General features: G+C 39.1%; 1 protein-coding gene across 1 annotated transcript; it reads left to right on the top strand.

The window, feature by feature from the left end:
• Positions 1-6,253: 6,253 nt before the first annotated feature.
• On the top strand, positions 6,254-25,742 carry cdh15 (cadherin 15, type 1, M-cadherin (myotubule)). The gene is made up of 14 exons (XM_026946761.3): positions 6,254-6,489; positions 14,361-14,522; positions 15,861-16,016; positions 16,211-16,355; positions 16,967-17,148; positions 17,727-17,855; positions 17,945-18,130; positions 18,999-19,243; positions 19,572-19,714; positions 19,800-20,033; positions 20,674-20,916; positions 21,155-21,300; positions 22,861-23,055; positions 24,322-25,742. The coding sequence occupies exons 1-14, from the start codon at positions 6,436-6,438 to the stop codon at positions 24,520-24,522; spliced, it is 2,421 nt and encodes an 806-aa protein (XP_026802562.3). The 5' UTR covers positions 6,254-6,435; the 3' UTR covers positions 24,523-25,742.
• Positions 25,743-25,885: the final 143 nt, after the last annotated feature.

Below are 25,885 nucleotides of genomic sequence, written 5' to 3'. Positions count from 1 at the left end.
GGGGACAGAGTTCTTCCTCTCTGTCTCTCTCACTCTCTCTCTGCAGGAATGAGGGCTCATGGGAATGGCCATGCTTGGCTGGGGGTTCAGCCAGCTGCTGCCCAGCGTGACAGAGACAGGTGGTGTGCCTTTATCCCTTAGAACACACACACAAATACACACATTCTTACCTCTACACATAATCAGCCTTTAGTTCACACACCAATATCCAGTACACTGGGACGTTTCTGTATGCCACACAAATAAATACACTTTGTTTTCTCAGACAGAGCTCACAAATGATGATGCTCCTTTTTACCCTGTGTGGGTTGTATTTCAGGATCGGGCGTGGGACAGAGATGGAGTAACAGCAGCTGTGAGGTCCAGCGTTGGTCTGAGGGTGATTTCCTCATTACTTCCTCCACCCTCTTATGCTTGAATTATGACTACATGTACAGGATTCTTCAGATTGATTACTTATCTGTTGTTTGTTGCTGTTCGTGAGAAACCTACAAATACCAAAGTCATGATATAGCAGTTCATGGACATTCTGCTTTTACTAAATTTTCACTATGGCAGCAGTAAAAGGGCTTTTCACCATCATGTGTCCATCTGTACATTGAAACTACTGGTAATGTAATAATGAATTTATGTAATGCTGCAATGATTCAGTGTTACAGTCCTGAGAGTGCTGTAATGTAATATAGTTTTATTTACAAAAGGAAAATATTTACACAAAAAGTTATAACATATACATGAATCAGTCAAACAGAACCAATAGGGGGACAAGCAAATCTCAAATTCCAGTAGACAAGCTAATGGGTCATACACCAAGAATTCATTGATGAATCACAAAATGCACAGTAAAAATCATAAATGAATTAAATGTCGCCATGACGATGACGTCATCACACCTGCAGATGGTTGGGGATAGTGTGTCAGGACCCCAGAAGTGAACGCAGCACAGGACACCTGAACACAAACACACACACACAACACGGAAACACAGACAGAAAACACACAGATGGTGCAGAGCATAACACACAAAACCATTTTTACAACGAACAAGGAACAACTCCAGATTTTAAAAAGTGAAATATCTTGTATCTTAGATCTTAGAGAATATGATCAGAAAAATAACTGTTTGAAAACACATATATGATCTTATTCTGGTCCTAATAAGCTCAAATTGTCTTTCTCTGCTGAGGTATTCTCTTTATTAGCTATTTAATAATAAAAGGAAACAGATAGATAGATAGATAGATAGATAGAACCTTATAAAGCCAGTGTTTTATCTTACAGAATAATAAGGATCTTATATCAGCAATATAACTTTTGAGGAAACCTTAAAGTGTAGACCTATGTAGAACCTGGTGTATGTGTGTATGTGTGTGTGTGTGTGTGTGTGTGGGAAGGAGGACACGGGAGACAGGTGGACTTTGACGGAGCTTTGGGGCTCGCTTTACATAAAAGCAACTGTGGGTGCTGCCACACACAGATACCCTAAAGATGGCTGTGGATGTTCTGTCTTGGTTAGCTTAAAGACAGCAACTACTAAGAACAGTTTACACTCAAGTCTCCATCACTGAACAGTTGATAACTTCAGTTTGATTCCAGTTACTTAAAGTTAAAACTAATGATGCTCATACTCAAGTTCCTTTCAACGCAAGTAGCTGCTTGACTTTATAGTACACAGTTATAGAAGTGGAATTATTCATATCGTACTATCCGGTGTCACCCAGATGAGGATGGGTTCCCTTTTGAGTCTGGTTGCTCCCAAGATTTCTTCCGCAGGTCGTCTCAGGGAGTTTTTCCTCGCTCATTAGGGATCAATTTAAATTTAAAATTTATTTTGGATTTCTGTAAAGCTGCTTTGTGACAATGTCCATTGTTAAAAGTGCTATATAAATAAAACTGAATTGAACTGAACTTCAATTTCAAGGTCACGCTCCTTGTGTGTGTGTGTGTGTGTGTGAACTCCCTCAGCGCTCTCTCTCTCTCTCTCTCTCTCTCTCTCTCTCTCTCTCTCTCTGGTTCACAGTGTTCACTGAAAGGATAAACAAAGCACACATAAGTCGACTGGCTGTATTCACACTCAGGTGAGAATCATCACACTTTACCTGCTGGTTCAACCTGCCTCCTCTCCATCCGCAGCCCACGCTCAACCACGCCCACACTGTCACGCCTTGCTGAGTACACCAAGTACTCTTGCTCCTTTGTTTTTAGAAGCTAACAGCAAAATCTGACCACTATCAATTATGTTTAAGATCATTTACATTTTTGCTCCTATTTAACACCATTGAAACTGTGATTGCGCCCTGTGATAGCAGCACAACACACATTCTTACATGAAATTACAGCACCATAACATTACAAATATTTCATTATAAACATTTAATGTGCTTCAGGACTTTTCATTTAACTCATGAGCTCAACATCATTTTCTTACACATCAAAGTCCAGGGGCTCAACCTCATTTTCAGCAACATCCACCTTCTTCGGCTCAACCACTTCTTCTTTAACATCCACTTGCTTCAGCTCAACCCCATCTTAAGCAGCATCCACCTCCTTCAGCTCAACCCCATCTTCTTTAATATCCACTTCCTTCGGGTCAACCCCATCTTCTTTAACATCCACGTCCTTCAGATCAAACCCCATCTTCTTTAACATCCATGTCCTTCAGATCAAACCCCGTCTTCTTTAACATTCACTTCCTTCAGCTCAACCTCATTTTCAACAATATCCACTTCCTTCAGCTCAACCTCATTTTCAACAATATCCACTTCCTTCAGCTCAGCCCCATCTTTTTTAATATCCACTTCCTTCGGCTCAATCTCATCTTAAGCAGCATCCATTTCCTTTGGCTCAACCCCATCTTCTTTAACATCCACTTCCTTCAGCTCAACACCATCTTCTTTAACATCCACATCCTTCAGCTCAACCCCATCTTTTTTAATATCCACTTCCTTTGGCTCAACCCCATCTTCAACAATATCCACTTCCTTCGGCTCAACCCCATCTTCAACATATCCACTTCCTCTAGCTCAACCTCATCTTAAGCAGCATCCACATCCTTCAGCTCAACCCCATCTTCTTTAACCTCCACTCCATTCAGCTCAACCCCATCTTCTTTAACCTCCACTCCATTCAGCTCAACCCCATCTTCTTTAATGTCCACTTCCTCTAGCTCAACCTCATCTTAAGCAACATCCACTTCCATGAGCTGAACCCCAACTTCATTAACATCCGCTTCCTTCAGCTTGACCCATCTTCTTTAGCATCCACCTCCTTGACATCATTTAAATCAATTAACACTAATTGTTGAATAAATGAAAGCTCCACTCTAGCTCTAGTAGCACTGAAATGGTTATTATCAGTGCAGCATCAACAATGATGATTACTGATGCTTGGAAGTCAGATGAATCTGTGAATGAGTCTGTGAATGCAAACAAATGTGAAATGTGAAAGCATGCTGTTGTTGTCAATCCACTGTTTCTCAGTTGGTCACCACACTATCATTATTCACGGCACTTATTAACTATTAGATTATTAGCAATATAGCTAGCCAGCTGGCTATTTCACTACTAAACTAAACTCAGCTATACATGTATTATGTTCAAGTTTTAATTACAGTATTCAATCCAGGGTACGTTATTTGCTAAAGTCTTTCTTTAAATAAATGCTGTATTGTTGAACTGCAAAACGTGACACCCCCATTATGTTATGTGAATTTATTTCTTCTCTTTAACTCCAATTGTCATGACAAGTTTTGGATATTGAACTCAAGTTTATAAGTTTTCAAAAATTAAACTTAATGTAATCCATTGTCTTGACTTTGAGTCATTGTCTTGACTTGACTTTGAATTGAAACAAAGGTTAAATTCAAGTTAAGGCAGCAGATGAACTTCATTTCTAAGTTTAACCAACTTGAAATGTCTTACAGTGTGTAATGCTGCACTGCTACATTGTAATGTAGTAATAGAGTGCTACACTGTAATGCTGTAGTGTTTCAGGAGCACTGCTCCATGATTTGACCTTTAACTTGTGAAACATTAAGGCTAAGAGTGCAGTCATGCAGAATATTCTGTCCCCTCATCTATGGATGCAAGACATCATTCATCACACACAGTGTGGGGGTTGAAAAAGAAGAAAGGCAAAATGTCTGGAGAACAGAGAGCCTGGAACTGCACTCCTCTAACCCAAACAACAGAGAACACACACTCCTCGTTTCAGACCATCAAACAGAGCTGTTAGCACTCAGGGTCACCCAGGGTAGAGCTTCCAGCCAATATACATCACACACACACACACACACACAGAGAGAGAGAGAGAGAGAGAGAGAGAGAGCTGTTTCTTAGTTTGTTGAAAGCAAGTCAGATTATTTATAGGAAACACAGAAAAGCAGATGAATGAGGAGATCTCATTTTTCATGAAACATTGTTTGTATGTGCTAAGCCACCTAGGACATGAATCATGGTGAGGTGAAGGCCTGAAGAACCCTGTGTGACAGCAGAATTCCCAGCATGCATCTGTGGGACTACCAGAGAATTCTGATGACTCCCCTGTACTGTAACACTCCTGAAAGTGTGTTTGAAATTAATTTTCTTATAACTGGAGGGTGAAAAATCAGGTAGAGAACATAGGGAACTATTCAAATGGAACAAGTGATTATTTTGACATGCATGGGTATGCAAAATCCTCTGCAAATTCTTGTCCTACAGCTTTGAAATCCTATCCCCTGGTTAGCACTACTGCATAGTCACTGCTTCTTTCAGAAATTCTTCTCTAACCTGGGATCGAAATGGGAGAAACCGCATATAATTTTTTCTTACTGTTGGCTGTATTAGTATTTGTGGTAAAAACCTATTCATTTTTTGGAAATATTTGTTTTTAGTGGAAGGGGGAAGGTAGAAAGTGTGCTAATAACTGTGCGTATTGTAAATGTCTGTAGGCCTACATATGTTACACAATAAGGATTTACAAAATATAAGGTATCAAGATTAAATCAGAAGACAACAAGGCAAGAGAATGTTTTTATGTAGCCACTGTGCATGTATGGTCAATACAGAATCACATGGAGATTTTTATTTTCATTAATTTCAGAGAGCATCATGACTAAGCAAAAATGGCTACTAAGAAGAACTATAAAGCCATAAAAACAATTACTTTTGCAAGTTCTGACAATAAATGTATAAATAGATTTTGATCCAGCTCATTGAAAATCAAGAATAAACTGGGTTTGTGACTAAATTGGCTTGTAGCAAATTACCAAAACACGGGCAAGGCAGAATAAAATAGAACATAAATTTAATAATGTGTTTGCATTTGGGTGGTCAGCAAAAATGATTGTCACACTATTATATATTTAATCTTAGTTTTAGGTGAGCGTACTCTGACTTTCTTTCCTGTTGCCGGAAGTTGATGGCTTTGCACTCATATTGATATACAATTACCATCCAAAATTGCATAAGACCATGTCATACTAATGACCTAAACCATATCAGAGCAACACTATCCTCTGGAAATAGTGACAACTACCTAGACCCAACTATGCTGAAAGATGATACACATGTAACTTTCTGTTCCAGAAACAGGACTGTAACAGAGATAATGGGAGGACAAAGGAATCAGCTTTGAGGAACTGCACATTATCCTCCTTCAGGCCAACAAAGGTCTAAAGCATGAAACAGAGAGATCACTCATCATAAACAATGAATAGTATTACATTCAAGGCCAGAACCTTTTACCCAAATAAGTGGTTATTATGAATGTCTTTGTGAAGTTGTGACAAAGGTTAAGCTGAGACACAGGTGGTGGCCGGTAATGAGGAGGTCAGGGTCAGAAGGTACGATATTCGACCAATAGCATGCTGAAATTTGACCTTCCACATAGCTCTCTGCATTACAGAGCCATCTGCTCTGGCTCTTCACTGATATTCACTCTTTTTCTATCCTCCCTCCAAAAGTTGTTCATTAAACCAAAATATACATCAAAATGAACATCCATCTTATTGGTTATTTATTTCTATTCAAATGATGCTACATCATGAGAAGCAAGTAGCAAAACTCAAATCAACAGTTGGGTGAATATTAACCATTAAAAATGGTTTTGTCCAAGTTTTTGAGAAGTTTGCACTTCCATGAGCAGGGTTCATGCCATGGCCTAACCTTCCTGGGCTAAAAACTCTGGGGTGTGTCCAAGCCTGGGGATCTGAAGGGGGGCTAGGATTACAGCCTCCTCAGGCAAGTCCACCACATGTGCTGTCACTCATATCCCCAACACACAGTCGAGCGAGAGAGAGAGAAAGAGAGAGAGAGAGGGACTGAGGGGTTCAGCAGGGTTTACTCATCCTCATCCAGAAAACAGGCTAACAACCATATTGCTGTCTTGGACGGTCCTTTCTTGTAGATCCACGGGCACAGAGTAGCTACTGAGGTCTGAAGGCCGTAGAAGAGAATGGCAGACAAGCTGCTGGTGGGAGTGTGTGTGCTGGTGGCATCTTTGGGCCAGGTAAGAATATAATTTTCTTTCCGTCTTACCTAAGTGTTGAGGTGAATCAGAGTCTAGTACTCGGCCCTGATCTGATTAGCCATGATGCATTGTATCATAAGCAATAAGTCTCATTTTCGAGTTTACAATGCCTTTATGAAGTTCAACTTCACTTTAAACATTGAATCTTTTTATTTTTATGTACAATTGTATTTGTTACTTTGAAATGTTATTGAATTCAGTTGAAGTAACTCTATAAGCTAAACAATAATGCTATTGAAGTGGACTCATTTGAAATAGATATGGTGATGTAGAGTTTAAGAGGTGCTCATAGCCCCAGGCCACAGCTGCTGAACTCATCTATACCTACACATTACAACTCATGTCAGAGTAATGGATTATTAACTTCCTTTGTTTGAGTCCAGCAACATGACGTCAGCCATTAGCTGCCTAGCAGTCTCAAACTGTGGAGGTGGTTGGTCCAAATATGCAAGACTGCTGATTAAAAGGATGATGACAGCTAATCAGTAATAGCAATAGCAGATTTCATGATTTGTGTTATACCCGAACAATATGGTTTATGGGCCTTCCAGCTTGTCAACATTGCCATTGGGAGAAAATGAATAAATGAGAAAAAAAAAACAAATAATAATCATGTGAAGATAAACACATGAACATTAATCACAATCAAGTTATTGGCATTGTTTGTGTTTGCAGTGGAACTCAGAAGTAATGAAAGACTTTAGATCCTTAGAGGCCTCCATCTTTTCTTGGATAAACAAGACAGAAACAAACACAGCATATTGTGATGATTAGGTCTTTTAATAGTTAAAAAAAAAAAAAAAGGAATACTCCATCAAATGTGTGTGTTTACTAAGATGGCCTTCATTTTTTTTTTCATAGATTGTTTCCAGTATAGCAAGATAATATTATTTTCCAGTTATTCATGATAGTTATGGTAATGAGATGTTGTATTTTCATTGTTTGACTCTATTTACATGTCATCTGTGAATTAGGCGTGGATAAGTCTATTTGAAATATGTGATTGGTCATGTGGCAAAAATACATCAAAGCATTCCAGCATTGGGAATGCCATTATATGATACCCTTAAGCATTCCATATCGCTGACCAGTTACTCAGCTTTTCACTTGATTTTTTTTCACCAATTGTAATTTTGTTTTAATTTAGTTTAAAAATGTATTATTGTCAAGATTGGCCATCCTTCTGCATGCTTTCTTTGATCATGAAGCCTATGGTTATGGTTATCAGTCAGCTATAGCACCTGGGAGCGCTTACATCCCCTGTTCAGATGCCAGAAGAAACGCTCACAGCATTCCCCGCAGTTTAGGCATGCCTACTGCTAATTCACAAAGCACCAATCTCAGAAGAAAGCACCATTTCCATGGGAATATTACAGACTAAAAGGTGTACTGAGTGGACCTTCATGTCTGTACAGTGAAGGCTTTTTGAGAACCGGTGATGACGAATGGCAGCTGTTCCCAGATGCGTTTACTCGATGCCGGTTGTCCTGCTCAGTAATCCCAACTGCGGAAAGAGAAAGCCAGCACCCAGAGACCGTGAAATCATGGACAAATCGGGCTATAAAGCAGCCAGTGTTGAGCTCATGCTCATTGGAAACAATCACTCCAGACAGCTGGAGGGTTTCGATTTACGGGCAAATCTCTTTCCTCGCAGTCCCTCTCCAGTCTCACTGCAGAAGTTGTGCCAGATACTAATGAATAGTGAATATGTCTCTGTTGTGGAGGCATCTCAGAAAGCTGAACTGTGACCTACATATAAAATGTTTTTTCCACCAGCTGTGTTGCTTCTCAGGTAAACGGAAAGAAATCAGAGTGCCAATAATGTATCAGTTAAATATCATTTATTTCTTGTTTGTATGAGCATGACTATGTACAAGATTGTAAGGAGAGCCTTGTTAGTTGTGTCTTCCCAAAGCACTGACTGCAGTTCCATAGTATGGCAACTGTTACTGTTTTCTCTTTAAAAGTTTTGAACAGGACACTCCCCATAATGGATGGCGATGATAAAGATCAGGCATCTGCTGTAGTGAAACATGGACACCCTCTAAAAATAGGAGTACTGCAATGACAAAAGCACAAATGGTGGATTGGGTTTGAAAGAGAGGGAGAAACGCTGGGAATAAAGGCAACCTCTTCGAGATGGAAGTGCTGACTGGGTTTTGGGTTCCACTGGGATTCACACCCAGGCACATAACTCATCAGGACAACTGCCAGATAGAGAGCACTCAAAGTTTGTGCAAGTCTTCTTAATAATGTGTATAATAGCAATGCCTTATCATGATTTATTCTCAATAAGAATCCAGGAAATAACACCAGTGTAGAGTACATCAGTAAAAACAGCGGATGTAGTTAAAAATAAGCATAGTACACATAAGTTTCCAGAGAAATTGTTCAAAAAAAATTTAAAGGAAAATAGTAACAGTTGCCATACTGTGAAATTCTAGTCAGGGAGGATACCACTGATAGGGCCCCCACGGTCTCTTCTGACACATACACTTTTGTATGTAGTCATGCTCATGCAAACAACAAATAACTGAAATTCCACTGATAATTCTTTTTACCATAGAGCAAACACAGTCAACAAACAAAACACTCTATATGTAGGTCACAGTTCAGCTTCCAGAGATGCCTCCAGAACAGAAACATATTCAGTAGTCATTGGAATCTGACATATCATCTGAGGTGATACTGGAGAGTGACTGTGAGGAAAGCATGCTGCTACAGGAAAATAATCAACAATATAGTGATGTTGTACTGCCTGACACAAAGCAGATTTACTGTTACCACTGCAAAGTTAATATTTTCCAATAAGAGTACATCCCAAAGTGTTTTATTCTACTCACACCATAGCAAATTGCCAAGAATTACATTTCTTTATCAGTTACAGAATGACACATCATACTTTTTATCTATTTATAGTTATATGTTGTGGAAGGTGTGTAAAACATGTTAGTTCCCATTATCACTTACGTTATAGCAGCTATAAACAGTCATTCCCACACTTTCTTTTTAAGTTAATAAGACAAAATAATACAGCATGGTTGCAAAAGTAAAGGAAGCGGAAAGAAACGGCTTTACCTGACTATTACAAAGCTCTGATACTGGAGACTCCTTTCAAAAATGTGAAATAAATGTCTCCTTACAGAAAGCCTCACTATATCAATGATTATATATTTTTCTTTGTTAAATAACAACACATTTAAATCCATTTATTATTAGACTTAGATTACGTGGATTGTCCACCACAGACATCCTTGTGAATGAGTTGTTAGTATAGAAAGTCTCTTCCATCCACTTACATCCATTTGCCCCAGAAATGTAGTATATCACGTCCTATTAGTCGTGCATCTAAATTCCAGCAGCTACCTCCCATTCTGGTATGGGCCAGCTGACAGTGACAAAAGTGGCTTCTTTGGAATGCTGTTCTCTTGTAGAGGTAGAGATAGGGGTAAGTGGGGTTAAATGCAAGAAAAGGTGCATGGGGTAAACACGTGATAATGAGTGGTAGGTTACGTGTGTTTTGGGGTTCATCAACAGCAATGTTTATGAACCCAGTTCTCAGGTCAATACTTTCTAAAACCAATTTTTTATTGTTCTAATATACTTATTCAACTTATCAGCTCGTCGTCACAAGGAAGCATGTCATCCCTAGAATTGGAAATAAATAATCTAAAGTGAGGTTTACCCTTACCCTAGTGCCCATTCCAGTGCCAGTAACTGTGTCTGGGATCTAAGCCAGTATGTCTTAAAGCAGACCCCTGTGCTGTGTGATAAGCTTTCATTCACTGTATCCTGTATCAGAAAGAAGGCGTCTGCGAGACTGGTAGGCTGGCACATATTCACAGAGAGGCTGGGGCAGGATTTGTCTTCACTATGAAAGCATCTGTAGGCAGCACGCCAAAAGTCATGTCAGTCAGAGTTCTTCCATTTCCTTCCAGTTCCTCCAGGACAAGGCCATATGAAGGTTTGTTAAATCAAAATCAGGTTTGCAATGTTAAGTACAAGCTAAACCACTTCTCAAGATGGTTGAATCCATCATATATACAGTCTACAGATCAGACATGCTTATTTTCAGCAGCAGATTCTGAGTGAATACTTCCTCGTCAGCGAATCCTTTATCATCTGCAGCTGCTATACTGTATATTATACCGGTGCAGCACCATATGTGTATCTGTAGCTGTATCTGTTAAGTGCTCCGGATATTCGCAAACTGGAACTGGGGCTTCTCTAGGCCCCAGCAGAAATAAGCTGTCCTGTGCAGAGAGCGGAGCTGGGAAGTGACAGGGACATTTTAAAAAGGCAATGTTAAACTGAAATTGCATTTGCACAAATGCCACCCAAAGCCAGAACACCACAGCACAGAGTCAAGCAGCCCTGAGATCATGCAGAACGATGGCACCAATCAACTCAAACAGAGAGTTAAATTAGGAGAGCAAACTTCCCCAGCACTGACCAAAACAAATGACATGTCCTTGCACTCAATCCAAGGCCAGCGGACATGCTTCATGCATGGAAGATCGAGGCCAGGGGAAATCCGCCGCTCAAACCTGGGGCTGGAACTCCAGTAAAACTGTAAACCAGCAGATAAATTCCACAAGCCAAAAAAAAAAAAAAAAAAACAGAATAGTGCACCTTATATTTGTATGTGCATTTGTATTCTTTTTGAAACACATTATCTAAGTAGTCCAATCCTTTCTTTATACACTGTGCTGTCCTCTTCATGCTCGCTGTCCTGATGTTGTCCAGTTTGGATTTAAGCATTATTTGATGGTTCTTAGTCAGGAGCTGTCTTTGTTACTTGTTCAGGGTTGGCATGCTAACCTAGATTCCTGGGATAACGGACTTGTGTTTCAGTTCAAATGGTGCTTGACTTATTTGCTACTTTGACTTACTTACTACCTAAGGTACCAAGATGAATTGGATCAGTTAGTATGCTAACATAGGATTTGGCAATTGTAGCGTTGTATGCCACTTGTCTTAAAGAACGAACAGAAACATAACAGATGCTAGAGGTGTGTTGTAAATGTAAATTCAACCCAGTGAAAACTTCACTGAATGTCATATGATATGATAACATAACAGGGCATAACCTGGAAAGAATAGTGTACTGACTACCCAGGGTCCCTAGATGGAGTGGCCTGGCCTGGACTAAAAAGGGGGGACTATAAGGAGGTTGAATTTGCACAGGGCCCAGAAATTTGTGAAACATAATATAAACAGGAAACACTTAACTAGCTTGCCAACACTGGCATCATGGGCTAAGTTGAGGGAGGGATTATTTGGGTGATCAGGACAGGTGATGGAAGCCTTTGCAACCATCCAGAGATCAGTGTATTCCATTTCGAAGGAAAATTGCCACATAACCAAAAATAGTTTTGGAAAACATGGCATCTAGTACAGAGTCTAAGAGAGAAATAATATCCTCCCCCTCAGCCTTACCTACAACTGTTCAAACACTGCGGCTGGTCATAGGGTCACATTACAGGCAGCATCTGAGTCACAGGCTTCACCAGGCAATAAAATCTTAAGGAAAGTGAGCAAGTGTGGCCTGTCACTGAGACTAAAGGGGCATGGTTAATTGATAAAACTGCAAAGTAACTGAACCCTCTACTGCTAAATACATCAGCAGACCTCCACTGTGTACCACCCACACAGTCACTAGTGCCTGGTCTAGTGCGCAAATTAATTGGTTTATATCTTTATATATTAGTTTTTGATATGAATAACCTTTTTTATTTATGGTTGAAACTTACTGGAGATTTAGAACAAGCACAAAAGGCACTGAAGATATGATTAGGTTTCATCCATTTGACTGAATAATTTATCAGATAAATATTAAGGTGTTTGTTGGAAATGTTTTTGACAATTGCATATGGAGCCACTCAGAAGCTGAGCTGAAGTTTGTGGGTTTTCCCAAATGATAGACTGGATGTACGAGAGCACAGAGGTATGCAGAATGGGCTAAGATTAGTGTGCTCTAACTCAGCCTGTGAGTGTTTAGCATGACTGCCATTCTGTAGCGGCTACTCTCAGGCATGCCGTAGTGCCAGAAGTTCCCTCCAATACCACTAGCTTCAAACATATCAGTCAACCCTTACGCTTACAGCTGTTATACAGTCAGTGGCACTTGACAAAAATTCTCCACGATGGTTCCAAATGGTAGCAAACAATATTAATAATGTCTCTATAAGGTGGCACAGGGTCCCGGATTCGATCCTGAGCTCAGGTTACTGTCCGTGTCGAGTACTGCACGTTCTAGCCACGTTCACGTGGGTTTCCTCCTGTTTCTCTGGTTTCCTCCCACTTTTGAAAAACATGCTAGTAGGTGAATTTTCAACTTTAAATTGTTCCTAGAGGTGAATGAGTGTGTGAGTGATGTGTGATGCCCTACAGTGGACTGGCATCCCATTCATAGAGTAGGTTCTGAAGTTAAATGAATGAATAAAAAAAGTGGTTTTGACTTTGACATTTAATGGATTGCAGTTAATTTTGCCTTTTTCATAAAAGCAAAAGGATTTGCTTTTTTCTTTTTGTGTGAACTTAAAGTTTGATTCACAAATTTTTTATGCCATGACAAAGAAATGAACACAATAACGAAATTTTGTGAAAAACCCCAAGTCAGAAACTCATTTCTCTGGGCTAATTTATTCCCTACTCACATGCTTGCTACTATTTTCAGTGTGGAGTTTCATCCATGACTCCTACACTCCACTCTCGGGTCTTTGACCTTCAAGTGAAAACAGAGGACAGCAACAACTTCTGACCTCTGACTTCTTTCCCTTTTCTACAGATTTGTAGTGACTCCAGAAAATCCAATCAATTAATCAAAAGGATCATTTGTAGTTATTTTAAGTTCTCAAAGTAATATTATATACAGTATATGACTGCACCTTCTTATGCTTTATTACAGTTTACTCACTAGCAGTGACAACTAAATAACAGTAAAAAAAAAAAAAAAGTAGGATATTAAGTCTATTTAAAGACTGATAGAAACATTGCTTATATTAACTGAGTGCTTATATTAAGTAATTAAATATATGTTGCAAGATCTCAGCCTTTTTCCAAATAGATCTAGATTATTTCCATTAAAAAGACACACAATACAAAAAAATCTCAACTTACTTATACCTTTATTATTTTGATTTTCTTATTATTAGCTTAGGGATTACGCTCTCTGGCTGCTCGGTCAAGACTTTTCCAAGCAGGTGAAGACAGCCTGTGGTGTCAGGGAGTATGTTTGTGGGCGAGTGTGTGGGTTACTGTGAGTGCAGCAGATTCAGAGTTTGACCTGTGCACTTGGTTAGGTGAAGTGTAGAGTACAGAATAATATGTGTATTAGTGTGGCAGGCCGTGGGTGGGAAAATCGAGCTCATTCCTCTAGGAGACAGCTGTGCCAAGTGCGCCAAGTGTGTGTGTGTGCGTGTGTGTGGAAGTGGCTGTAAGGAAATATACGTGCCTGCTTAGATTTGAGTGTCTATGACCAAGTGGTGTGCATGTGGCATGTGTGTGAGTGTGCAGAGAGAGGAACAGGATAGAGAGAGCTTTCACTCTTAAGAGTTCAGATGTTGGATTCCACATTAGCTATGCTTCAGGATGGGGCTCAGGGAACTGTTTCATCTTTCACTTTCAGCATTAAAGGGGCTTCGGATTAAAATTAGCCAACAGCCTTCATATTTCTGTCACATTAGTACAGTCTCACTGTGGTGCAAATTCTTATAACAAGTGTTATAACAACTGGTGAGGAAGATGCCAAGAAAATATCTGTAATATCTGTATCTGTATACGTTCAGTATGAATGATGTTTTCAGTCTTTGGTCAGTCCATAAAAATACCATTTACATGCACTGCAGGTTATGAGCAGCCCCCAGCTGAGGAGAGATAACCTGAACCCAGAGGTGCTGTACCCCTGGAGAACGAAGACTGCAGGTCTGGGCCGGGTAAAGAGAGACTGGATCATTCCACCCATCCGTGTTTCTGAGAACAGCAAACAGGTCCCTGAGTACCTGGTCCAGGTAATTAGCATAGACAAAAAGAAGGAGAGGAAAGCAAAATCAAGAAGAAAACTAATACACATACGGCATTATAAATGTCATTTGTATGTTAGCATGAGGTAAAACCAGTTGATATGAACTTTTTTAAGATGAGTGTAATATTTATTTCATGCAGTTGCAAACTTCAGGGAGTAAGAAATGTAATGGTAATACTTCAGTACTTCAGTAAGAACTGTAATGGTAATAAAAATTGCAACATAATACACAAATTTCTCAGAAAAACAGGACATTTTAGACAAACACTCTTTATATTCAAGCAAAGCACTTCGAAAGCTGTAGGAGGTGAAGCCAGTGTTAATATTCAAATTGGATAACCATATAATAGCTGTTTATGCTTCACTGAAAACTTTGTGTGCTATGCTGCATTTTCTACTACCTTTACCTTTATTACTGAATTACACTGCACTTATTCCCTGGATTTTTATTCATATGTACAGTACTGTGCAAACGTCTTAGGCTCATGCAAAGAAATGCTGTAGAGCAAAGATGCCTTCAAAAATAATGAAATTAACTTTTTCTTAATTTAAAAAATACTATAAAGAGCAGTAAACAGTAATAAATATGTGTGACGATCCTTCGCTTTTTTAAAAAAAAAAAATGTAGTCTCAGGTACAATTTGTGCAGTTTTATAAGGAAATGAGCTGTAAGTGTTACTGAGCATCTTGCAGATGCAGCCACAGTTCTTCTGGAGACTTTGACTGTCACACTTGCTTCTTATTTTTGCAGCAAAACCCAGCAGCCTTCATTATGTTTTTTTGTCTGAAAAGTGTCTCTTATGTAACATGCTACTTTCTTTACTGACATACAAACATTTTTCTGTAACACTTAATTTTGTGCTGGAAAACTAATGTTTGGAAATCTAAAATATTTTTGTACTGAATCAATAATGTAGAAGTCATAAAATAAATTCTATAACAAAGTTTGTACCAAAAACAATAGGGTGCCTAAGACTTTTGCACAGTACTGTGTATATATATACATACATATATATATATATATTCTATAACATATATATATATATGTATATATATATATATATATATATATATATATATATATATATATATATATATATATATATATATTCTATAACACACACACACACACACACACACACACATATATATATATATATATATATATATATATATATATATATATATATATATATATATATATATATATATATATCCAATGCGTCTTTTTTACACAACGACCTAATGACCTGTTTCTAACACACATCTGGGACGTGAGTTGTTTACCATGTGTCTTTAACAATTTCCATTCCTCAACTTGCAGATCAAATCAGACAAGGTTTTCACTGGAGAGGTGATCTACAAGCTGGAGGGCCCTGGGGTCGACCAGGAGCCTAAGGACCTCTTCGAAATAGATGATAAAACAGGATGGATTAAGAGCAAGAAGCCCCTGGACAGGGAGACTCATAAGAGCTTCACGGTACATTGAGGGTCATAAATAGCAAAGACTGTTCTCTTGGGGAGTGCAGAAGCAGTTTGTGAACAGCTGTTTCATGTTTTGCGGGGTTAAGTGTTTTAGAAGGAGAAAAATGTGACTTGGGCATTCTACACAAACATGAATTTAGTAAAGAAACAAATAAAAGTTTGATAAATAACATAATCGTGTGTCCTCAGCTTAAAGCCTTCGCCCTGTCGCCCAGTGGAGAACGGCTAGAGAACCCCACCACAATCGAGATCTATGTACTGGACCAGAATGACAACAGACCGACCTTTATCAAAGAGGAGTTCATTGGCTCTGTGCCAGAATTCTCTATTCCAGGTAAAAAAAAAAATCCTCAGTGTGCATAACAACCCTAGGGAGCAATCAGAATGATGGAGTGACAATTTGACAGCCTTGTTCTGTTTGCTAGTAATGGATGTACGGTTCACGGGTCATATTGACTTTGAGCAGCTGAGGTAGATAATAATATTTGAAATGAGCAACCTTGAATACATTTATGTATTTGAGGAACAGTAAAGACACACAAACCGCTTCTCATGCTCCTATCAGCAGGTGTGTGTAATCAAGTATGCCATGTAAGTAAGACATGGAGGTTATGTAATACAGAGTAAATGTAAATGTACTTATTTGTTGAATTTTTGTAAAAAGCAGTTGGTGTATCTTTATATTTCAACACTTTTTTAAAATAATATAATTCAATATGATCTGAACATAACCTGTCTAACATAAATATTAAGGGTGGGGGTGGGGGGGCTTTTTCAAAATAGAAAATAATCCATGTACATATGTTGAAAAAATTTTTTTAATTTGTTCCACCACAAGAAAAGATTTAAAAGGAGCCATTTTGACCTGAAGAGAACACAAGGGTTAAAAGTGCTTCTTGTCCACTTTCTACATCATAATATAATCACTGTACGTCTTCTGTTCAGGTACTTCAGTGCTGACTGTATCAGCAACAGATGCTGACGACCCCAACACAGACAACGCAGTGCTGAGCTACTCCATAACAGCTCAGGAGAGCTTTCCACCTTTCAGCATCAACAAGACCATGTTTGGCATCAATAATGTAACAGGAGTGATCTACACCCGAGATGTGGGACTGGACCGAGATGTAGGTGTTGTGTGAAAACGATATATAGCAAAGATGTGATGTGAAGCTGGCACTGAAGTTTTTATTTTACTTTTTACTTTAAAGTAGCCAAAAATGTCCTAAACAGATTGACTCAAATGGTTCAAATGATGTCATGTAGTGTAGCTGCCATTTTATGGTCCAGTAATCAAATGAGTTATTGTAGTTATTAGCCTGTTTGACTGGTCTCTTGAATTCAGTGGGTTTATGCCAAACATCAACAAATGAAAAACAAATAGGCTTATAAATAATGTCAACATGTTAAATAATGGACCTAATGTGTTTGGCAGTGTTTTGTCAGTGGCGGAAATCTCCTGTTTAATTGTAGATAATCTCTTTCCTTATATACTATATGGCCAAAAGTATGGGGACACCTGACCAGTCACACCCATATGTCCTTTTTGAACATCCCATTCCAGATTTAGTCACCCTTTACTGTTATACTGTAATAACCTCCACTCATGGGAAGGCTTTCCACAAGACATTCATGGGAAGGCTTTCCACAAGATTTTGGAGTGTGGCTGTGGGGATTTTGCCATATTGGTGTGTTCTCTCCCCAGGTGGTGCAGTCATTCCGGCTGACTCTGCAGGTGGCCGACATGTCTGGAATGGGCCTGACCAGCACAGGACGAGCCATCATCCACATCTCAGACATCAACAACCATGCTCCGCAGTTCAACCCTAACACGGTATCTACATTACATATCCACTCACACACATATACACACGTTACCTTCCTTTTTAGCACAATGATGTGAGTACTCTCCTGTGTTTGCAGTACACAATGTTTGCCATGGAGAATAAAGTGGGAGAGGATGTAGGCAGAGTGAATGCTACAGATAAAGATGAGAAGAATGGTGAGAACTGGAGGATTACTTACTCCATTATTAAAGGAGATTCGTCTGGTAATTTTGCCATCCGGACAGACCGTGTCACCAACCAGGGAATTATCTCTGTACTGAAGGTGTGTATTCTCATCAATAGTAGTAGTAATAGTAGTAGTAGTAATAGTAGTAATAGGTAGACTGGTGCTATATATTGCTATGCCATAAATCTGTCAGCTTCAGAATTTCACTTAATTCTAAAAAGGCTGAAAGTATTCGCATGTGAAATGCATGTGTTATGAAATGAATATTAAAATGCACGTGTTATATGTTATATTCTTATTAATGTAATTTAAGTTCATGTTGGTTTCATTTTTAAATACCTTTTAACAGAATGTTGGAGTTCATATAGTGTAACCATTAAAAGCAATATACTATATATATATATATATATATATATATATATATATATATATATATATATATATGTATATATAACCTACATGAACATAGAATTATATTAATAAGAATATTATGCATTTTGTAAATCTGAGCAATTTTGTTTATTTTGTAAATGAATAAAAAAAAGTTTGTGAATTTTGTGAGTACATTACTTTAGAGGTTAAAGTTTTGCTTCATATTCATTTTTGCAAAATGACACATTTTGCGTAAAACATCTGGTTACACCAACTGACTAAAACAAGGTACCCCATTTGACATTGCTCTTATCTACTGTATTGGCCTTCAAAACGCTGCTTCATCAACAATCTAAACTTGTTAAATGAATGTCCAAAAGAATTAATCAGTGAATTCATGGACACCATGCAAACATTTAACAGTTTAAAAATACAGATACTGGAATGAAGAATAACTGCAGAATCAATATCAGAGGCAGGTTTTATCTTCCGGGTGTTGGACCATTACTCTCGGTTCTCTGAAAGGTGGTTTGTAGAGGGGTCTCTAGCTCTCAGATCTGAAGTGTACAATTTCCATCCTCCTCTCTTGCAGCCCCTGGACTTCGAGTCACGGGCAGAGTATCAGCTCACTGTGAGAGCAGAGAACGAAGTCCCTCTTAGTATTAAAGCTCCATATGAACGGACCAGCACTGCTATCGTCACCATCAGAGTTCTAAATGAGAATGAAGCACCACGTTTTTATTCAAACCCCATAGAGGTGTCTGTCCCAGAGTCCACTGAACCAGGGACTGTCCTCATCTCCAGCATCGCTCATGATGCTGAGAATTCCAAGCTCAGGTATGAAAGATTTGTCTGTAAGCATTATTTTACTTTCAGGGTATAATCATGAAGTTATTTTGAAGCTCCTCAGATAAGACCGGAAATACTGTATATTTAAGATTATACCACAGTTGCTAATAATAGGTATGAGATAATGACTTGGATTACTGAAAACCTTCATAATCAAACTATACCTGGATATCTATAATAGTATAACGTATAAATGTAATCAATCAGATTAGATATATCTGCTGTCCGACATTTGCCTCTCTACGTTTGCACTGGTCAACCTTTGCTTCAATGCCATACATATGAGAGATTTTATTATTTTGTACATCATACTCAGATTTGAAATTACTCAAGATCCTGAGAAATGGCTCTTGATCAACCGTGAAACTGGAGAGATTTCAGCCAGGAAGAACTTCAACATCCGCTCCCCATACGTCAAGAAGAACAAGTACAGGGCAGTAGTAAAGGTCACAGACATGGGTGAGTGCAGAACAAATTTAATAGTAAGCCATTTCATTGTAATTGAATAAAAAAGTCCATCACTCCTCACTGCTCCCCCCTTCAGATGCAGGCGGTACTTCCATAATGGCCTCTCTGGACATCACACTGTGGGAGACCAATGATTTCCCCCCTGTGCTTGTCCCTTTGAGTGGCATCGTGTGCAGTAACAGGGAGAGACACCGACTTGGCCTGCTGATCAGCGCTGTAGATGATGACCTCGCCCCTCATGCGGACCCCTTCACATTTGACCTGGCTGATGGAGACATGGCATCCAACTGGACCATCATACAGCTCAATGGTTAAAAAAAAAAAAATCCCATCAGAAATGAATAGTAAACAATAGACGTCGTTTAATGTCCTGCTCTTTTATGCACTGTGCATTGTAAAAATTTCCCTAGTGGAATTGATCAGTCCATCCATCAAACCATCAGGGCATCCATTCATCCACTTACAGCGTCCATCAATTAATCAGTCCATCCATTAATCCATTAATCCATCCATCTGTACTACATACATACATGCATCCATCCATCCATCCATCTACCCATCCAACCATCAATCCCTTCCATCCATACTACATCCATCTATCCATACATCCATAAATACATACATACAATCTCTCTATCCAATCCATCCTTCAATCTACCCATGCATACCAATAAAATGATTACTAATGAATAAATGTTATTAGGCACCAGTTAGTATGCAAATTATACTAAAACATACTAATTGTTCTTAATCATGATCCATGTTAGAATGTTGGTGTAAACCATTTCATTAATTTATAATGAAAAATGCAAATATACTGTATGCAAATGCAGATACATGCAAATCGTGACTCTTAAACCATCCCTGTTAGCTCTTTTTTTTTCCAAAGTCTTTCACAACCTTCATAATATTAAAACTGCCATGTCTGCTTTTCTGTCCTGTATATGCAGAGACCCATGCAATGCTGCAGCCTGTGATAGATATAGACCAAGGGGAGTTCTCCATCCCAATTACTGTATCAGACTCGGGTTCACCTTCTCTCTCCTCCAACGCACTGGTGAATGTGACGGTGTGTCCATGTGACCGGGTTGGACAGTGTATGAGTGCCACAGCAGCGGCCATTTTTGGAGCTAAAGTGGGCATCAGCTTTATTGCCCTTATGGTCATCATGGCCAGTGTTGCTCTTCTACTGTGTAAGTATACATGGTGACCTTTTTAAACTTGATGATGGAGATGAAGTCATGAGTGCATTTATCCATTCCAGATAAAATGGAAGATGAAGAGAAAATCTGAAAGGGATTGATGTCTGTATTTTTATCTAGTTAGCAACTGACACTGTTGTCATGTATTACCTGCATCACCTAAACAGCATAATTTATCTAAACAATCAGTGTCCTTGTAAAATATGATATATATGTGTGTGGTGCTCAGTGTTGCTGCTCCTTGCTGTGGCCGTGAGGACCTGCACAAGGCACGGTGTTAAGAGAGGAGGAGGCCTGTTGATTGGCGAATCAGACGATGATGTACGTGACAATGTATTCAACTACGATGAGCAGGGCGGGGGAGAGGAGGATGAGGTGAGAGTTAACAAACATTGCAAAATCCCACAAACACAAATCCTTCACTCCAGCAGTGGGTTAAGCATGACATATAATATATGGGCTGAGTGTGAGCATGAAAAATTGTGAAACAGCCCACTGTTCAGGGTGAGGCAGAGCAAGGGAGTGGACAGCAGCAGCTGGTGTGTGGTGAGTCTGTGGGAAACACCGATACACACCATGTATGGGCCAAAGAGGTTCTGAATTAGCCTCGGGAATTCATGCAGCTGGCACGTTCAGTTTCAGTCTCCTAATGATGAGCACAAAGACATTTAAAAGGCATTTGTGGAATGTCTATATTTTTTAAAAATAGGTTTTAATGTCTTTTAAAATGTCACCTTGGTGGGTTTTTTTTTTAAACCATATTAGGACCTACATATCAACTATAAAGTCAGTTTAATCCTGTCATTATGTGGCCATTTTGGTGCCACCCCTTACTGTGCTCTGGGCCCATTTGCCATGTCTAAACTCCTGAACATGTCATCACAGAAAAGACAACTGCTATGGTAGTATACAAGACATTAAACCTACTGTGTACTTAAAAGTACATTCAGGGACCAGTACTTGAAATGGATGAATAATTGTGTCTGTAACATCCATGAATATCTTTCATCAGTTAGTGCTCAATGTGTTCATTCACAGATGTGTATAAACCTTTTCTATCTTCTAACTTTTACATTTAAGCAAGCTAATTTGTAAGCTAATTTTAGTTTCCAATTCAACGTGTTTCCTTCAGGATAGTTAGCAAATGAGCTACAGCTACTGGCTTAGCATTCAGTTAGCTAGTTAGCCAATAAACTACAGCTACTGGCTTAGCATTCAGTAGGCTAGTAGCCAATAAACTACAGCAACTGGCTTAGCATTCAGTTAGCTAGTTAGCCAATGAACTACAGCTACTGGCTTAGCATTCAGTGGGCTAGTTAGCCAATAAACTACAGCAACTGGCTTAGCATTCAGTAAGCTAGTTAGCCAATGAACTACAGCTACTGGCTTAGCATTCAGTAAGCTAGTTAGCCAAAAAACTACAGCTACTGGCTTAGCATTCAGTTAGCTATTTAGCCAATGAACTACAGCTACTGGCTTAGCATTCAGTTAGCTAGTTAGCCAAAAAAACTACAGCTACTGGCTTAGCATTCAGTAGGCTAGTTAACAAATAAACTATAGCTACTGGTTTAGAATTCAGCGAATAGCGAATAAAATACAGCTAATGTTTAGAAACCACTTCCAAACGTTTGTGAAAACAGCTAACTCGCTGTTAGCTGTATGATTATAATATAATCATATTATCGAGCTAAGAACAAGCTAGCTTATGCAATGCTAGTAACCATAACTCTACAACTGTAGTCTGTTTAGCTAACTAGCTATCATAGCTATCTTGTCTCACTAACAAACATTAGCTTCGATGTTCTATATAATTAACGAAGCCAATAGCATACAAGAATGAATTTAGACTTATAATACATTTAGCTTAAGCACATTTAAAGACAGCAATCATCTAGTTGTTTTCCCCTCATAAGCACCACCTTTTGTCTCTTTCAGGATGCCTTCAACATTGATCTCCTAAGGACCCCTAATGACATGGTTCTTCCCCCAGAATCCTTCAGTCAGCCAGGATCTGGTCTTCCTAAATGGAAGCAGCCACTCCGGAAGGACGCTCCATACAATCTACCCTCGCCTGCATACCCACGCAAACCTCAAGGAGAGCCCACTGACATTGAGGATTTCATCGGTGATGTACGTGAGAAGATAATCTTTATTTGTATAGCACCTTTCATACTTGAAGCATCTCAAAGTGCTTCACAAGTAAATGAAAAAGACAATAAGAGAACAAAATTATAAAATCAAACAGGGACATTGTATGAGCAGCAATAATAATAAAATATAAATAACAAAGCATTTAATGGCACAAACGGCCATAGCGTTTCTTGGACTACTGTATGGCACAAGTGGTCTATCAGAACAAATGTAGAAATCTAATTTTTTTTTTTAATTATTGTCACCTCTTTCAAAAGTAGGCCATCGTGTTTTGGAATCTTGTCAAGTGTTTCATGATGTGTGAAAAATCATGATGCCACTGAATAGCATAACGTTAACTTAAGATTTTTTTTACCTCAATATATCATTTGAAATGCGTAACCTTCAAGCTTCTTGCATGACTCAGCTTGACCTCTAAATACAAGGAAGACATGCATCAAGACTGAACTTCCCCTGGCTGTCTTCAAACAAAGATTAAACACCCACCTCTTCACCAAGCACTTAAATAAGCACTCAAAAAGCTCAGTCATTGTACTAACTCCTCTTTAACAGGGTATTGGTTTGATAGTATTCTTAAATCCTGACTTATTTGTACTAGTATGAGGATGTGCTTTTGATGGTGACTACAAAGTACTTCTGCAAGGCTTCTGCCAAATGTGGAAATGCAAATATGCAACCACACGGTTAGATGAGACGATGTACTCTCTAGATGTCATGTGCTGGAGGTAGCTTAGTACCCACATCCTTCGAAAGTACCCTTTGAAGCATTTTAACTGAAAAGAAACTTTATTATGAAACATTTTTCAGAGCCATCATACATCTTAGAGTGCTGTCCCTATCATGGACTAGTTTTTCCTTAGCTTATCTGGAGAATGGCCCAGAATGAGCAGAATAATTCATTTACATTTGTAAAATCTGACCATTTTGATCCAGTGTATTTGATGAAAACTTTTATAATTCTGGTCTGGGGAACAGAATTATGAGACTGCCTACAAGAATACCAATGATGCTGCCCTAAAATTTTGCAGTAGATGCCTTCTGAACGGGATAACCTTTAATGAGGGAGTGGGCAAATGCTACCCAAAATTGTTGCCTGCTATAGCAGTGGTTTTCTGATTGGCAGGGAACGATCTTGTAATTCTTCCTAATTTCTCCTTTATTATTCTTATGACTACAATTAGCATGCATGTGAGATCATGATAACTGCAGTCACTGAGCCCTTTCTTTATTGTGTCCTCCCTGCAGTGCCTGGATGTTGCAGACAACGACCCCAACGTGCCTCCATTTGACACAGCTCTGATCTATGACTATGAAGGAGATGGTTCTCTGGCAGGCAGCCTGAGCTCCCTCGCCTCCTCTGGCTCAGACGAGGACCAGGATTATGACTACCTTAATGACTGGGGACCACGCTTCAAGAAACTGGCTAACATGTACGATCCGCGCTAGTTACCCCATAGCCATGCAGAGTTTTACTCAGAGCTCAAGTTCATATGTATATTCTCACCAAAACCTCCAGGAGAAACTGTTTCAACATTCCCCATTGTATACATATGGGGTCGGTGATGTAGGCACTACTGATGAGGATGGGATGTGTGTGTATGGATCATCGATCGAGAATCTGCAGAAGCTTTTCAAATTGGCCTCTGGTGTGTTCTTTCAAAAGGTCAACGCTGTCATGTGAGAGACGGCTCGAGCTGTTTTTCTCCCGCAGTGCCGTTATGGATCAGTGAGCTATTTCACTACACTGACATGACAGCTCGCCTTCCACCGAAACAAAGGCAGACAGCAATCAGTGCATACTAATAAGAGATAGAAGTGAAAAGACCCAGTTTTCTTTAAAGATTCATAATAACACCGAGTTCATAGTGAGCTTTAGCACTCTCTGATACAGTTCTCAGTTCCATTCCTGTGTATGCCGTATCCGCAAATGTAGGTGTTTTCCTGTTGTAACTCAGCATAGGAATTCCTTGACAAGTTGAATCAAGTGTGTGGTTTCCAAAGTTTGCTTCTTTAGTTTAGAACTAGAGTGTAATGGTTTTGACAGTTATAACAATCAGATGCTTAGACCTTCACTTCAGTGTCTTGTTTAAAGTAAATTATGTACATTTCATTTCACACCATACAAGAAAACACAAACATTTGCTGAAGATTACCAGGACTGGAATTAGAAACATATCTTTAATACTATGATTCCCAGAACTCCTCTGCAGTCACATGGCTTAACACATTCGTTCATTCAGCTTCAGTAACTGCTTTATCCTGGTCACGGGAACACTGGGCATGAGGCAGGACACACCTACAAACACACCCACAAACACATTCACACCTAGGGGCAATTTAGTGTAGCCAGTCCAGCATGGTTTTGGAGGGTGGGAGGAAACCGGAGAACCCAGAGGAAACCCACATGGGCATGGGGAGAACACCTGCACCACCTTGCTCCCCTGGCTTAACACACCTAACCAAAAAATGGTCAGATTCGACAGTGAATGAGGCAGTGTGAACTTGTGAACGTAAGCAGAGAGTTTCAGGAACGTTTTTACTGCAGGAATAAAGGAAAAATAATGTAGAAATGTACAAAACAACCCTGAAATAAGAGAATGTTTAAAGGTGGCACTAGGAAACGGTTTTCTGACAAATGGAACACTGTAAGTTGTAACATTATAATGCATTATTAATGAATTTTGTGATACTTTTTATATGATTGTATATAGATTTGTAGTTTTTGCCACCTTATCCAATGTCTCAAAGCGCCATTGACAGGACAGCGTTCCCTTATTCATTATTGCCTTATAAACATTTTACTCACAAA

This window comes from Pangasianodon hypophthalmus, chromosome 25 (genome assembly GCF_027358585.1).
Source record: "Pangasianodon hypophthalmus isolate fPanHyp1 chromosome 25, fPanHyp1.pri, whole genome shotgun sequence".
Lineage (NCBI taxonomy): Eukaryota > Metazoa > Chordata > Actinopteri > Siluriformes > Pangasiidae > Pangasianodon > Pangasianodon hypophthalmus.
Note: the sequence above shows the minus strand (reverse complement) of the source record. Positions and strands in the feature narration are given on the sequence as shown.

What these genes read in the sequence shown, in the direction of transcription:
- cdh15 (XM_026946761.3), top strand. Translation starts at nt 6,436, where the DNA reads ATGGCAGACAAGCTGCTGGTGGGAGTGTGTGTGCTGGTGGCATCTTTG. An exon ending in TGGTGGCATCTTTGGGCCAG is followed by an intron (nt 6,490 to 14,360) that starts GTAAGAATATAA and finishes CATGCACTGCAG; the next exon opens with GTTATGAGCAGCCCCCAGCT. An exon ending in ATGTGGGACTGGACCGAGAT is followed by an intron (nt 17,149 to 17,726) that starts GTAGGTGTTGTG and finishes TTCTCTCCCCAG; the next exon opens with GTGGTGCAGTCATTCCGGCT.